The 15,917-nt window shown below is 30.0% G+C and overlaps 2 protein-coding genes across 3 annotated transcripts; one reads left to right on the top strand and one right to left on the bottom strand.

The window, feature by feature from the left end:
• Nucleotides 1-6,699: 6,699 nt before the first annotated feature.
• On the bottom strand, nucleotides 6,700-8,376 carry LOC135140673 (uncharacterized). The gene is made up of 6 exons (XM_064071318.1): nucleotides 7,993-8,376; nucleotides 7,517-7,930; nucleotides 7,394-7,459; nucleotides 7,236-7,340; nucleotides 7,104-7,181; nucleotides 6,700-7,051 (listed from the first exon to the last, which is right to left on the bottom strand). The coding sequence occupies exons 2-6, from the start codon at nucleotides 7,928-7,930 to the stop codon at nucleotides 6,716-6,718; spliced, it is 999 nt and encodes a 332-aa protein (XP_063927388.1). The 5' UTR covers nucleotides 7,993-8,376; the 3' UTR covers nucleotides 6,700-6,715.
• A 5,404-nt stretch (nucleotides 8,377-13,780) lies between these two features.
• On the top strand, nucleotides 13,781-15,489 carry LOC135140400 (zinc finger protein 711-like). 2 transcript variants are annotated; one of them, XM_064070928.1, is made up of 3 exons: nucleotides 13,781-13,874; nucleotides 13,922-15,316; nucleotides 15,348-15,489. In XM_064070928.1, the coding sequence occupies exons 2-3, from the start codon at nucleotides 13,931-13,933 to the stop codon at nucleotides 15,372-15,374; spliced, it is 1,413 nt and encodes a 470-aa protein (XP_063926998.1). In that variant the 5' UTR covers nucleotides 13,781-13,874; nucleotides 13,922-13,930; the 3' UTR covers nucleotides 15,375-15,489. The 2 variants fall into 2 exon arrangements, with proteins under 2 accessions (XP_063926998.1, XP_063926997.1); XM_064070927.1 differs by having other exon boundaries at nucleotides 13,922-15,489.
• The last annotated feature ends 428 nt before the right edge of the window (nucleotides 15,490-15,917 follow it).

The following is a 15,917-nucleotide window of genomic DNA, read 5'->3' as shown; positions in this document are numbered from 1 at the left end:
TTTTTCGATTCGTCAGTTTTTCTTTCATTTTTCAGTTTTTCGATATTTCAGTTTTGGGATTTTTCAATACTTCTGTTCTTCGACTTTTCCATTTTTGACTTCTGGATTTTTCGATGTGTCGACTTTTTACTTTTTCGATTTTTAAATTTTAGATTTCTCAATTTTTTTGTATTTTAATTTTTCAATATTTAAAATTTTAGCTCTTCCATATTTCAATTTTTCAAATGTTTCGATTTCTTAATCTTTCGATTTTTCGTCTTTCCGGTTTTAGATTTTCTGTTTTTCAATTGTTGTTTTTTCAAATTTTCGATTTTTCAATTTTCAAATTTGACATTTATAAACGTTAATTTTTCGATTTTTCAATTAATCGATGTTTTGATTTTCCCATTTCTTGACTTTCGAGGGTTTCGATATTCCTGTTCAATTCTTTAATTTTTCGATTTTTCAGGTTTTTGATTTTTCATTTTTTAGTTTTTTTAAGGTTTCGATTTTTCAACTTCACTTTATGGATTTTTCGATTGCTCAATTTTTTAACTTTTTAGGTTCTCAGTTTTTGGATATTTCAGTTTTCGGATTTTTCAGGTTTTCCCGTTTTTCAGTTTTTCTTTCATTTTTCAGTTTTTCGATATCTCAGTTTTGGGATTTTTCAATATTTTGATTCTTCGACTTTTCGATTTTTGACTCCTGGATTTTTCGATGTGTCTATTTTTTTGCTTTTTCGATTTTTCAATTTTTCGATTTTTAAATTTTAGATTTTTTAATTTTTAAAGTTTTAGATTTTTCATTTCAGTTCTTTGATTTTTCAATTAATTGATTTTTTAGGTATTTTGGTGTTTCAATTTTTCTATTTTTTCAGGTTTCGATTTTTCAACTTCACTTTTTTGATTTTTCGATTTCTCAATTTTTCAATTTTTTAATTTCTTAGTTTTTCGACATTTCAGTTTTAGGATTTTTCAGTTTACTTATTATTCAATTTTTCGATGTTACGATTTTGCAGATTTTTGATTTTTCAATTTTTCGATTCTTTAGATTCTCAGTTTTTGGATATTTCAGTTTTGGGATTTTTCAGTTTTTCGATTCGTCAGTTTTTCTTTCATTTTTCAGTTTTTCGATATTTCAGTTTAGGGATTTTTCAATATTTCTGTTCTTCGACTTTTCCATTTTTGAGTTCTGGATTTTTCGATGTGTCCACTTTTTACTTTTTCGATTTTTAAATTTTAGATTTTTCAATTTTTTTGTATTTTAATTTTTCAATATTTAAAATTCTAGATTTTTCTAATTCTCGATTTTTCATTTTAGCTCTTCCATATTTCAATTTTTCAAATGTTTCGATTTCTTAATCTTTCGATTTTTCGACTTTCCGGTTTTAGATTTTCTGTTTTTCAATTGTCGTTTTTTCAAATTTTCGAATTTTCAATTTTTCAAATTTGACATTTATAAGCTGCTAATTTTTCGATTTTTCAATTAATCGGTGTTTTGATTTTCCCATTTCTTGACTTTCGAGGGTTTCGATATTCCTGTTCAATTCTTTAATTTTTCGATTTTTCAGGTTTTTCATTTTTCATTTTTTAGTTTTTTTAAGGTTTCGATTTTTCGATTTCACTTTATGGATTTTTCGATTGCTCAATTTTTTGACTTTTTAGGTTCTCAATTTTTTGATATTTCAGTTTTCGGATTTTTCTGGTTTTCCCATTTTTCAGTTTTTCTTTCATTTTTCAGTTTTTCGATATCTCAGTTTTGGGATTTTTCAATATTTTGATTCTTCAACTTTTCGATTTTTCAAATTTTCGATTTTTAAATTTTAGATTTTTTAGTTTTTAAAGTTTTAGATTTTTCGATTTCTCGATTTTTCATTTCAGTTCTGCGATATTTCAATTTTTCAAGTTTTCGAATGTTTCCATTTCCTAATCTTTTGATTTTTCGACTACCCGGTTTTAGATTTTCTGTTTTTCAATTGTCATTTTGTCAAATTTTCGATTTTTTAATTTTTCAAATTTGACTTTTATAAACTCTTAATTTTTCGATTTTTCAATTAATCGATGTTTTGATTTTCCTGTTCTTCAATTCTTTAATTTTTTGATTTTTCAGGTGTTTGATCTTTCAATTTTTCGTTTTTTTAAGGTTTCGACTTCACTTTATGAATTTTTCGATTGCTCAATTTTTTGACTTTTTAGGTTCTCAGTTTTTAGATATTTCAGTTTTCGGATTTTTCAGGTTTTCCCATTTTTCAGTTTTTCTTTCATTTTTCAGTTTTTCGATATCTCAATTTTGGGATTTTTCAATATTTTGATTCTTCGACTTTTCGATTTTTTGACTCCTGGATTTTTCGATGTGTCGATTTTTTTACTTTTTAAATTTTAGATTTTTTAATTTTTAAAATTTTAGATTTTTCGATTTCTCGATTTTTCATTTCAGTTCTGCGATATTTCAATTTTTCAAGTTTTCGAATGTTTCGAATGTTTCCATTTCTTAATCTTTTGATTTTTAGAATTCGCGGTTTTAGATTTTCTGTTTTTCACATGTCATTTTGTCAAATTTTCGATTTTTTAATTTTTCAAATTTGACTTTTATAAACTCTCAATTTTTAGATTTTTCAATTAATCGATGTTTTGATTTTCCGATTTCTTGACCTTCGAGTGTTTCGATTTTTCTGTTCTTCAATTCTTTAATTTTTTGATTGTTCAATTTTTCGATTTTTAAGGTTTCTATTTTTCGACTTCACTTTTTTGATTTTTCGATTTTTCAGTTTTTAGATATTTCAGTTTTAGGATTTTTCAATATTTCAATTCTTCGGTTTTTCTATTTTTGACTTCTGGTTTTTTCGATGTGTTTTACTTTTTCGATTTTTCAATTTTTGGATTTTTAAATTTTAGATTGTTCAATCTTTTGATATTTTAGTTTTTCAATATTTCTGAGTCTTTCGATTTTTCGACTTCCTGGTTTTAGATGTTCTTTTTTTCAATTTTTCGATTTGTTAATTTTTCATTCCCGATTTATCGAGATTTGATTGTTCAGGTTTTCGATTTGTCAGTTCTTCAATTTTTTATTTTGGCCTATTTCGGTTTCTCATTTTTTCCAGTTTTCCATTTTTTCGTTTTTTTATTTTTCCGCTTTTCCAATTTTTCAACTTTTAACTTTTTGTTTGTCAATTTCTCTATTTTTCAATTTTTCGACTTCATCACTTTTCGATTTCTCGTTCTTTTGATCATTCAATCTCTCAATTTTTTAATTTTTCGAATTTTAAATTTTTTGATTTCTCGATTTATCGAGATTTGGATTTTCCGATATTTTGATCGTCAATTTATAAATTGTTCAATTTTTAACTTTTCGATTTTTCGATTTTGGCCTATTTCGGTTTCTCAATTCTTCGACTTTTCGACTCCATGATTTGTTGATATTTTGATTTTTCGATTTCTCGGTTTTTCGATTTTCCAGTTTTTCGAAGTTTCGATTTTTCAGTTATCCGACTTTTTAAATTTGGGAGTTTCGATTTCTCAATTTTTCGTTATTCGATTTTTAAATTTTAGATTTTTGAATTTTACATTTTTTCGATTTTCTGATGTTTCATTTTTCGATTTTCAGTTCTTCGATATTTCGATTTTTCAATGTTTCGGTTTTACGATTTTTTAAGGTTTCGATTTTTCGATTATTCGATTTCTCGATTTTTCAAATTTTCGATTATTTTAATTTTTCATTTTTTTTTCTCACTGTTAATATCATACAGTGTATTGACAACAACCACAAAAATTGCCACTAAAAACATTTAAAAATTCATACAAAATAGAACACAGTGTTTCCAAAACATTTTCCCGAAAAAAATCCATTGGGTTATTACGATTTCAACAATATTCTTGGTTTAAGACGTTTAGATAGTATAAAACACAAATAAAGAATCAATTCTTAGTTAAACAAAATATGTAAAATCATCTAAATATGTACCAAAAATATTCACCTCGTCGTTATAAAAACCGACTAAACAACTATTTCCCGCAGAAATTATAGTCCAAACCAACCAAATCGCTTCTGAACGCTTAGAGTCGACATTGGCCTGAGCGCGCTCTGGTCTGTAGATCAAACAAGTTCTCAGGCGACAAGTTGTAGTGAAACAAGTTTTTTTATTCGCGTCGACTATTGGTATCATGTCAATAAGGGTGGTTTTGCAAAATCAGACTGTATGTCGCATCTATATTAATCTATGCCTACATAGTCTTTTATAAGTAGGAATGCCTCATCTATAGTTATATTCAATATCTATGGTTGTGACGTAAAAATCTTAGGTTAGAATTCTGTCGTTTTAGAAAATGGACCTAACACAGTGTTAAATATCACGAGGATAATTTTCATTAACACTACTTTAACAAGATTTAAAAGGTGACTAACATTGCATTTGCTTCCGTGGTGTAATCAAGCTATTTTAGGTGGCCACAATGTCGACTTTGGAATTTTCGAAAACACTGGCTTCACAGGGAAGATCTTCGTGGAAAAACATCCACAACCGTAAACTGTGTCCCTATTTTACAACATCAATTTTGTCTATGGGGAACCACGTGAGGCGACATCACTCATCTCTGGAAAAATTTACATGCTCCAGTGCCAAAATTGAAGTGTATTATTGTAAAGACTGCGATTTTAAAACCGATCTAACGATTCTGTTCAAACAACACATTAACATACATCATGGCCTTAAAAGTGAATCTAGAGAAGTTTTGTCAATCGAGGACTTCAGCATACAAAACTACGTTTGCGAAAAATGCGCCTTCGAAACGAATTTCTTGATAAAGTGGCGTCAACATACTTCTACATGCACGGAAAGGAAAGAAAATATTCAAAATCTGAGTTCTCCGAGCCAGAATGTCACGTACAAAGAAATTGTTGAATGGCACAAGTGCGAAAAATGTTCTTTCAAAACTAAATTGAAAAGATGTTTAAAAAACCACATGAATAACGTACACTCGCGAGCAGAAGACGTTAAATGGCACGAATGCAAGGAGTGTCCATTCAAATCTAATTATAAGGAATCTTTAAACTTACACGTGATTGCGAAACATCTAGACAACGAAAAAATTAAGTGGCACGAATGCGAAAAGTGCCCGTTCAAAACTAAATATCGCTCAGCTTTAAAACTTCACGTAATTAATCAACATTTGAGTGAAGAAGAAGTTAAGTGGTACGAATGTAAGGAGTGTCCGTTCAAGTCAAAATACAAGATATCTTTAAAGAACCACTTCAATGCGAAACATGTAGGGGAAGAAAAAATTAAGTGGCACCAATGCGAAAAGTGTCCGTTCAAAACTAAACATCGCTCGTCTTTAAGATCTCACGTGATTAGTCAACATTTGAGTGAAGAAGTTAAGTGGTTCGAATGTGCCAACTGTTTGTATAAAACTAGAAAAGAAAATAATTTAAAACTGCATATAAGTGCTTGCCATCCAGATATCGAATCACTTCAGTGTGAATCATGTCCATGTAAGGTTAAGGTAGGTCATTTAAAGGAGCGTATATACAACCACCATTCCGATTGTATGCGGTACAAGTGTGAACAGGCTGCTGAATTGCACATGTGCGAAAAATGTCCTTTCAAAACTAGATCAAAAATATTGTTAGCGCTCCTGGCGGGGACATCTGTTCCGTCCCCTCCACTCGCAAGGGTGGGCCAGAGCCACCACCCACTTTGAAATAAGGGTGGTGAGAACCACCAGGTAAAATGGAATTCAATACACAGACAGGACTGACTAAAATACTTCTCGACCGTGAGGTCACATATTCTCTAAATCTTTTTTGTATATACCTACACTTATTATTGTCAATATACTTCTATCCTACAAGTTTGCTGGTCTTATCATTATACAAACAAAAACAAATATATTTAGGGCCGTTTGCACGAACATTCGATTTAAGCATTCCTTAGCTAAGAAGTTTTTAACTTTAAGCAGTTCTTAAAGTACTTGGGTGTTGCACCAACGCATCTTAACGTTGACATAACAAAGCAATACTTAGCTAGTGACTTTATTTGAAATAACAAATTCTGTTGGTAACAGACACAAAACTGACATTTGTTTAACCTAATTTATCGCAATAACCTAACTAATTCACGTGTAGTCTGTAGTGTTGTTCTTTATTTTATTACAAAAATGGATTTTGATGCGTTTGAGGACGACCTCGAAGTTCTTGAATTAATCGAAGTGGGAATACCGCGACAAATTTATTTAAGAGCCGATCATTTTCATGATCTGCCGGATCTTCAGTTTTTTCAAAGGTTTCGGTTTAATTTCATTGTTTTGTTTTGGTATATAGGAGACAGTGGTTACCCTGTTCGTCGCTATTTTTTAACTCCAATGTTAAATCCACAAACACAAGGGGAGCAACTCTATAACGAAGCACACATTCGAACTCGCAATGTTATAGAAAGAACATTTGGGGTGTGGAAAAGAAGATTTCCCATTCTAGCCTACGGATGTAGATTGAAACAAGATACTGTGCTAGCAGTAATAATTGCTTGTGCAGTCTTACATAATATTGCCCGGGAAAGGGGTGAAGAAGACCCTCCATTGCCAGCAGAAATCAACCAACATGAATTACAACAGTTGATTGAAGCTGGCAACATTCCAGAAGTTCCGGCAGCAATTAATGGTCGGGAGAGAAGGGGAGCAGGACACGAGTTTAGGAGGAGTTACATAACAAACTTTTTTAATAGGCAACATTAAATATTTTATTATCATAAATCTATATTAGTAAATTTTAGTTTTTTTAACTGTTCTTTTTTTATTGCTATGTCCAGTTCCATAGCTTCTTTCTTTAGGGCAAATTCTGTTTTCCTCCGTTCCGTTTCCTTTTTCCGTTCTTCGAGTTGAATTTTCATTTCTTCTAGTTGCACGTCCGCTAACTGCAATTTTTTCTTGGCCAACTCATCATACATTTTCGATATGTGGCTAGAATGCAATGCCTGTAGTGTAGGCCTCCTCCTCGAAGAAATTGTATGCAGTTGTTGAGATCTGGGTGTTTTTAAATGGCCAGTTTTATAATCGCCCCAGTCGAGTTTTTCGAGAACATTCTGTAATTAAATTTTGAGTAGGAATCATAAAGCAGCATAGAGAATAACTTACCGGATTTTGAACCGGACAAGAATCCAATTTTCGTTTGATTGGCGTTGACGCAAAATTGCCTGCATCAGTTGATATAGTCTAAAAAAATAAAGAAAGTAAAAATAAAATGCGTGTATATTACAAGGTACATACAACTTGGCCGGCATCTAACGATTTCATTCTTCTTGATGTTACTGGTAGTGGTACTGATTTTGAGATAAAAGATGGTATTGCCCTTGAAGTTGGTGGTTTCGCAAACTAAAATATTTAAAGAAAAATTATCGAAATAAACACTAAAATTTAGAACTAACATCTTCTGGGTTTACCTCCTCGCTGAATTCATTTTCATCGTCATCTTCCTCATCATCTGGCAAAAGCTACAATTATAAACACATTTTAAACAAGCATGTAAAACAAAAAATTGTTAATCATACTTCCGATTCTCCAATGGTGTCTCCTCCAAAATTTGTTGGTAATCTATACACCGTCGTGGAATCCATTGCCGCTAAAGTTAACTCTAATTCTGGGCCACCATCCTGCGTTTCCGAAGGACCGCCTCCTGTTTCTCGAAAAACCATTCGATTTTCCGCCACAGTTTTCCTTGTCTCTTTTTTTTTGTTGTTGTACCACTTTTGAAGTGATATCATCGACCTTAGCACCCCTGCTGGACATTGGGCATTAAATTCGTCAGTGAGTTCTTGCCAACACTGCTGTTTTTCTCTATTTGTTACGGCATCCGTCTTTTTATTTTCCAAAACGTGACGCCGATCAATAATTAAAGATAAAACAAGAGCCCTCTCATCTGCCGTAAAATTCGCGCCGCGTGTTCTTTTGTTGTTAGTATTCATCTAAAACATAATTAATAATTGATTGCTACACTATATTTCTTATTAACTGGGTAATATTTTACCTTACCGTAACTTTTATTCAACACTATTATTACTCACAGCTCTCAAAAAACAAAACTAAACGAATATTAAAAAACACGTTATCACTATTCAGCCACAATGGCGAGAATGGTACCGAAATTTCGGATTCCCAGACAAACATTTCGGATTTTACTTTGCGGTCCAGGTAGATACCGGATGTTGCAGATTGTTTTTAAAAGCGTGTATTTCAATTTTGTTATGATCGTTTCCATGACATCCACCCGATCTCGGCCACATTCGGTTCTGTTCGGTTTTTAAGAATTGCTAAACAAATTTAAGTCGCCGATGAACTGCTACTTATATTAAGGACTTCATAGGGCGTTGTAAGCATTTGTTAAATGTTGGTGCAACGCATTTCTGCGCTTAAGAGCTGCTTAAATTTTAAGTAACGTTGGTGCAAACGGGCATCAATCTCTCAATTTTTCAATTTTTCGAATTTTAAATTTTTTGATTTCTCGATTTATCGAGATTTGGATTTTCGGATATTTTGATTGTCAATTTATAAATTGTTCAATTTTTTTTAACTTTTCGATTTTTCGATTTTGGCCTATTTCGGTTTCTCAATTCTTCGACTTTTCGACTCCATGATTTCTTGATCTTTTGATTTTTCGACTCAATTTTTCGTTATCCGACTTTTTAAATTTTAGATTTTTGAATTTTACATTTTTTCGATTTTCTGATGTTTCATTTTTCGATTTTCAGTTCTTCGATATTTCGATTTTTCAATGTTTCGGTTTTACGATTTTTTAAGCTTTCGATTTTTCGATTATTAGATTTCTCGATTTTTCAAATTTTCGATTATTTTAATTTTTCATTTTTTTTTTCTCACTGTTAATATCATACAGTGTATTGAAAACAACTACAAAAATTGTCACTAAAAACATTTAAAAATTCATACAAAATAGAACACAGTGTTTCCAAAATATTTTCCCGAAAAAAATCCATTGGGTTATTACGATTTCAACAATATCCTTAGTTTAAGACGTTTTGCTAGTATAAAACACAAATAAAGAATTAATTCTTAGTTAAACAAAATATGTAAAATCATCTAAATATGTACCAAAAATATTCACCTAGTCGTTATAAAAACCGACTAAACAATTATTTCCCGCAGAAATTATAGTCCAAACCAACCAAATCGCTTCAGACTGTATGTTGCATACATTAATACTCCTATTTATTTTTCAATTTTTGGATTTTACAATTTCTCAATTTTTCAATTTCTCGGTTTTCAGTTTTTCTCTTCAATTTTACGATTTTTAAATGTTTCGATTTTTCAATTTTTGACTTTTATAAACTCTTTATTTGTCGATTTTTCAATTCATTGATTTTTCAGGTTTTTTGGTTTTTCAATTTTTCTATTTTTTCAGGTTTCGATTTTTCAACTTCACTTTTTTGATTTTTCGATTTCTCAATTTTTCAATTTTTTAATTTCTCAGTTTTTCGACATTTCAATTTTAGGATTTTTCAGTTTACTTATTTTTCAATTTTTCGATCTTACGATTTTGCAGATTTTTGATTTTTCAATTTTTCGATTCTTTAGATTCTCGGTTTTTGGATATTTCAGTTTTGGGATTTTTCAGTTTTTCGATTCGTCAGTTTTTCTTTCATTTTTCAGTTTTGGGATTTTTCAATATTTCTGTTCTTCGACTTTTCCATTTTTGACTTCTGGATTTTTCGATGTGGCGACTTTTTACTTTTTCGATTTTTAAATTTTAGATTTCTCAATTTTTTTGTATTTTAATTTTTCAATATTTAAAATTTTAGATTTTTCTAATTCTCGATTTTTCATTTTAGCTCTTCCATATTTCAATTTTTCAAATGTTTCGATTTCTTAATCTTTCGATTTTTCGACTTTCCGGTTTTAGATTTTCTGTTTTTCAATTGTTGTTTTTTCAAATTTTCGATTTTTCAATTTTCAAATTTCACATTTATAAACGTTAATTTTTCGATTTTTCAATTAATCGATGTTTTGATTTTCCCATTTCTTGACTTTCCAGGGTTTCGATATTCCTGTTCAATTCTTTAATTTTTCGATTTTTCAGGTTTTTGATTTTTCATTTTTTAGTTTTTTTAGTTTCGATTTTTCGATTGCTCAATTTTTTGACTTTTTAGGTTCTCAGTTTTTGGATATTTCAGTTTTCGGATTTTTCAGGTTTTCCCGTTTTTCAGTTTTTCTTTCATTTTTCAGTTTTTCGATATCTCAGTTTTGGGATTTTTCAATATTTTGATTCTTCGACTTTTCGATTTTTGACTCCTGGATTTTTCGATGTGTCTATTTTTTTACTTTTTCGATTTTTCAATTTTTCGATTTTTAAATTTTAGATTTTTTAATTTTTACAGTTTTAGATTTTTCGATTTCTCGATTTTTCATTTCAGTTCTTCGATTTTTCAATTAATTGATTTTTTAGGTATTTTGGTGTTTCAATTTTTCTATTTTTTCAGGCTTCGATTTTTCAACTTCACTTTTTTGATTTTTCGATTTCTCAATTTTTCAATTTTTTAATTTCTCAGTTTTTCGACATTTCAGTTTTAGGATTTTTCAGTTTACTTATTTTTCAGTTTTTCGATGTTACGATTTTTCAGATTTTTGATTTTTCAATTTTTCGATTCTTTAGATTATCAGTTTTTGGATATTTCAGTTTTGGGATTTTTCAGTTTTTCGATTCGTCAGTTTTTCTTTCATTTTTCAGTTTTTCGATATTTCAGTTTTGGGATTTTTTTAATATTTCTGTTCTTCGACTTTTCCATTTTTGACTTCTGGATTTTTCGATGTGTCGACTTTTTACTTTTTCGATTTTTAAATTTTAGATCTGTCAATTTTTTTGTATTTTAATTTTTCAATATTTAAAATTTTTGATTTTTCTTTTTCTCGATTTTTCATTTTAGCTCTTCCATATTTCAATTTTTCAAATGTTTCGATTTCTTAATCTTTCGATTTTTCGACTTTCCGGTTTTAGATTTTCTGTTTTTCAATTGTCGTTTTTTCAAATTTTCGATTTTTCAATTTTTCAAATTTGACATTTATAAACTGTTCGATGTTTTGATTTTCCCATTTCTTGACTTTCGAGGGTTTCGATATTCCTGTTCAGTTCTTTAATTTATCGATTTTTCAGGTTTTTGATTTTTCATTTTTTAGTTTTTTTAAGGTTTCGATTTTTCGACTTCACTTTATGGATTTTTCGATTGCTCAATTTTTTGACTTTTTAGGTTCTCAGTTTTTGGATATTTCAGTTTTCGGATTTTTCAGGTTTTCCCATTTTTGAGTTTTTCGATATCTCCGTTTTGGGATTTTTTAATATTTTGATTCTTCGACTTTTCGATTTTTGACTCCAGGATTTTTCCATGTGTCGACTTTTTTACTTTTTCGATTTTTCAATTTTTCGATTTTTAAATTTTAGATTTTTTAATTTTTAAAATTTTAGATTTTTTGATTTCTCGATTTTTCATTTCAGTTTTTCGATTCGTCAGTTTTTCTTTCATTTTTCAGTTTTTCGATATTTCAGTTTTGGGATTTTTCAATATTTCTGTTCTTCGACTTTTCCATTTTTGACTTCTGGATTTTTCGATGTGTCGACTTTTTACTTTTTCGATTTTTAAATTTTAGATTTCTCAATTTTTTTGTATTTTAATTTTTCAATATTTAAAATTTTAGATTTTTCTATTTCTCGATTTTTCATTTCAGTTCTTCCATATTCCAATTTTTCAAATGTTTCGATTTCTTAATCTTTCGATTTTTCGACTTTCCGGTTTTAGATTTTCTGTTTTTCAATTGTCGTTTTTTTAAATTTTCGATTTTTCAATTTTGCAAATTTGACATTTATAAACTGTTAATTTTTCGATTTTTCAATTAATCGATGTTTTGATTTTCCCATTTCTTGACTCTCGAGGGTTTCGATATTCCTGTTCAATTCTTTAATTTTTCGATTTTTCAGGTTTTTGATTTTTCATTTTTTAGTTTTTTTAAGGTTTCGATTTTTCGACTTCACTTTATGGATTTTTCGATTGCTCAATTTTTTTGAATTTTTACGTTCTGAGTTTTTGGACATTTCAGTTTTCGGATTTTTCAGGTTTTCCCATTTTTCAGTTTTACTTTCATGTTTCAGTTTTTCGATATCTCAGTTTTGGGATTTTTCAATATATTGATTCTTTGACTTTTCGATTTTTGACTCCTGGATTTTTCGATGTATCGACTTTTTTACTTTTTCGGCTGTTTCAATTTTTCGACTTTTTACTTTTTAAAGTTTTAGATTTTTCGATTTCTCAATTTTTCATTTCAGTTCTTCGATATTTCAATTTTTCAATCCTAACCTATAATTTCTTGCTGTTTCAATTTTCGAATTCTCAGTTTTTCGAAATTTTAGTTTGGGGACTTTTCAGTTTACTCCTATTTATTATTTAATTTTTAATTTCTCAATTTTTCAATTTCTCGGTTTTCAGTTTTTCTCTTCAATTTTACGATTTTTAAATATTTCGATTTTTCAATTTTTGACTTTTATAAACTCTTTATTTGTCGATTTTTCAATTAATTGATTTTTCAGGTTTTTTGGTTTTTCAGTTTTTCCATTTTTTCAGGTTTCGATTTTTCAACTTCACTTTTTTGATTTTTCGATTTCTCAATTTTTCAATTTTTTAATTTCTCAGTTTTTCGACATTTCAGTTCTTCAATTTTTTATTTTGGCCTATTTCGGTTTCTCATTTTTTCCAGTTTTCCATTTTTTCGTTTTTTTATTTTTCCGCTTTTCCAATTTTTCAACTTTTAACTTTTTGTTTGTCGATTTCTCTATTTTTCAATTTTTCGACTTCATCACTTTTCGATTTCTCGTTCTTTTGATCATTCAATCTCTCAATTTTTCAATTTTTCGAATTTTAAATTTTTTGATTTCTCGATTTATCGAGATTTGGATTTTCCGATATTTTGATCGTCAATTTATAAATTGTTCAATTTTTAACTTTTCGATTTTTCGATTTTGGCCTATTTCGGTTTTTCAATTCTTCGACTTTTCGACTCCATGATTTCTTGATATTTTGATTTTTCGATTTCTCGGTTTTTCGATTTTCCAGTTTTTCGAAGTTTCGATTTTTCAGTTATCCGACTTTTTAAATTTGGGAGTTTCGATTTCTCAATTTTTCGTTATACGATTTTTAAATTTTAGATTTTTGAATTTTACATTTTTTCGAATTTCTGATGTTTCATTTTTCGATTTTCAGTTCTTCGATATTTCGATTTTTCAATGTTTCGGTTTTACGATTTTTTAAGGTTCTGATTTTCCATTATTAGATTTCTCGATTTTTCAAATTTTCGATTATTTTAATTTTTCATTTTTTTTTCTCACTGTTAATATCATACAGTGTATTGACAACAACCACAAAAATTGCCACTAAAAACATTTAAAAATTCATACGAAATAGAACACAGTGTTTCCAAAACATTTTCCCGAAAAAAATCCATTGGGTTATTACGATTTCAACAATATTCTTGGTTTAAGACGTTTAGATAGTATAAAACACAAATAAAGAATTAATTCTTAGTTAAACAAAATATGTAAAATCATCTAAATATGTACCAAAAATATTCACCTAGTCGTTATAAAAACCGACTAAACAACTATTTCCCGCAGAAATTATAGTCCAAACCAACCAAATCGCTTCAGACTGTATGTTGCATCTATATTAATCTATGCCTACATAGTCTTTTATAAGTAGGAATGCTCTATCCTCTATCTATAGTTATATTCAATATCTATGGTTGTGACGTAAAAATCTTAGGTTAGAATTCTGTCGTTTTAGAAAATGGACCTAACACAGTGTTAAATATCACGAGGATAATTTTCATTAACACTACTTTAACAAGATTGAAAAGGTAACTAACATTGCAATTGCTTCCGTGGTGTAATAAAACAATTTTAGTTGGCCACAATGTCGACTTTGGAATATTCGAAAACACTGGTTTCACAGGGAAAAACTTCGTGGAAAAACATCCACAACTGTAAACTGTGTCCCTATTTTACAACATCAATTTTGTCTATGGTGAACCACGTGAGGCAACATCACTCAACTCTGGAAAAATTTACATGCTCCGAAGCCAAAATTGAAGCGTATTATTGTAAAGACTGCGATTTTAAAACGGATCTAACGATTCTGTTCAAACAACACATTAACAAACATCATGGCCTTAAAAGTGAATCTAGAGAAGTTTTCTCAATCGAGGACTTCAGCATACAAAACTACGTTTGCGAAAACTGCGCTTTCGAAACAAATTCCTTGATAAATTGTCTTCAACATACTTCAGCATGCACGGAAAGGAAAGAAAATCTTCAAAGTCTGAGTTTTCCGAGCCACGAAGAAAATGGTGAATGGCACAAGTGCGAAAAATGTCCTTTCAAAACTAGATTGAAAAGAAGTTTAAAAACCCACATGAATAACGTACACTCGCGGGCAGAAGACGTTAAATGGCACGAATGCAAAGAGTGTCCATTCAAATCTAAGTATAAGGAATCTTTAAACTTACACGTGATTGCGAAACATCTAGACGACGAAAAAATTAAGTGGCACGAATGCGAAAAGTGCCCGTTCAAAACTAAATATCGCTCGGCTTTAAAACATCACGTAATTAATCAGCATTTGAGTGAAGAAGAAGTTAAGTGGTACGAATGCAAGGAGTGTCCATTCAAGTCGAAATACAAGATATCTTTAAAGAACCACTTGAGTTTGAAACATATAGACGAAAAAAAAATTAAATGGCACGAATGCGAAAAGTGCCCGTTGAAAACTAAATATCGTTTGACTTTAAAACATCACGTGCTAAGTCAACATTTGAGTGAAGAAGAAGTGAAGTGGTTCGAATGTGCGAACTGTTTGTTTAAAACTAAAAGAAAAAATAATTTAACACTGCATATAAATGCTCGCCATTCAGATATCAAATCATGTCCAGGTAAAATTAAGGTAGAAGGTCAGTTAAAGGAGCATTTATACAACCACAATTCCGATTGTAAGCGGGACAAGTGTGAACAGGATGCTCAATGCCACAAGTGCGAAAAATGTCCTTTCAAAACTAGATCAAAAAAGAATTTAAAAAGCCACATGAGTAACGTACATTCGCGGACAGAAGACGTTAAATGGTACGAATGCCAGAAGTGTCCATTCAAATCTAAGTACAAGGAATCTTTAAACAACCACTTCAATGCTAAACATGTAGAGAAAGAAAAAATTAAGTGGCACGAATGCGAAAAGTGCCCGTTCAAAACTAAACATCGCTCGGCTTTAAGATGTCACGTGATTAGTCAACATTTGAGTGAAGAAGAAGTTAAGTGGTACGAATGTGCCAGCTGTTCGTATAAAACTAAAAGAGAAAGTAATTTAAAACTGCATTTAAGTGATCGCCATTCAGATATCAAATCATTTCAGTCCCAATATTAAGACATTGAATTGTACGAAAATGTGAAAATTGTGCATTTAAAACCAAAAATAAATATACTTTAAAAAAACCCAAATTTATTTCATTTAGAAGACGGTAGCTCGACTGGGAACCGCGCACTCCGCTTCTGCCACGTATTTCGGTGTTGTTTACCTCAATTCAATTTTAAATGTTCAATTTCTATGACTCTGATATTAACGACAACTGAACAAGTGTTATTAAAGTTTCAAAAAGAAAAATTTTAAATAACAAATAATTCTTATGCGAGATTAAAATTGTCGTTAAACAAATGATTCCTCCCCTTTATTAAGTACCAAACCAACTAATTTAACCTGGCTAACTTAGAGCGTCCTTTCACCATACTCTCACTCACGAAACCCAAACAACAATGACGCAATTCACCTCCCACCACAAAGCGGCCATCTTTTCTACCACCCAACCCTCTGAAAAAAAATATACAACGGGTGGGTGGGCGGCGCTAAATTATAC

The sequence above is a fragment of the Zophobas morio genome, unplaced genomic scaffold, assembly GCF_036711695.1.
Source record: "Zophobas morio isolate AGI-343-1 ecotype UQ-CSIRO unplaced genomic scaffold, CSIRO_AGI_Zmor_V1 ptg000040l, whole genome shotgun sequence".
NCBI lineage: Eukaryota > Metazoa > Arthropoda > Insecta > Coleoptera > Tenebrionidae > Zophobas > Zophobas morio.
The sequence above is the reverse complement of the archived record's forward strand: the minus strand, read 5'-3'. Positions and strand labels throughout refer to the sequence as shown.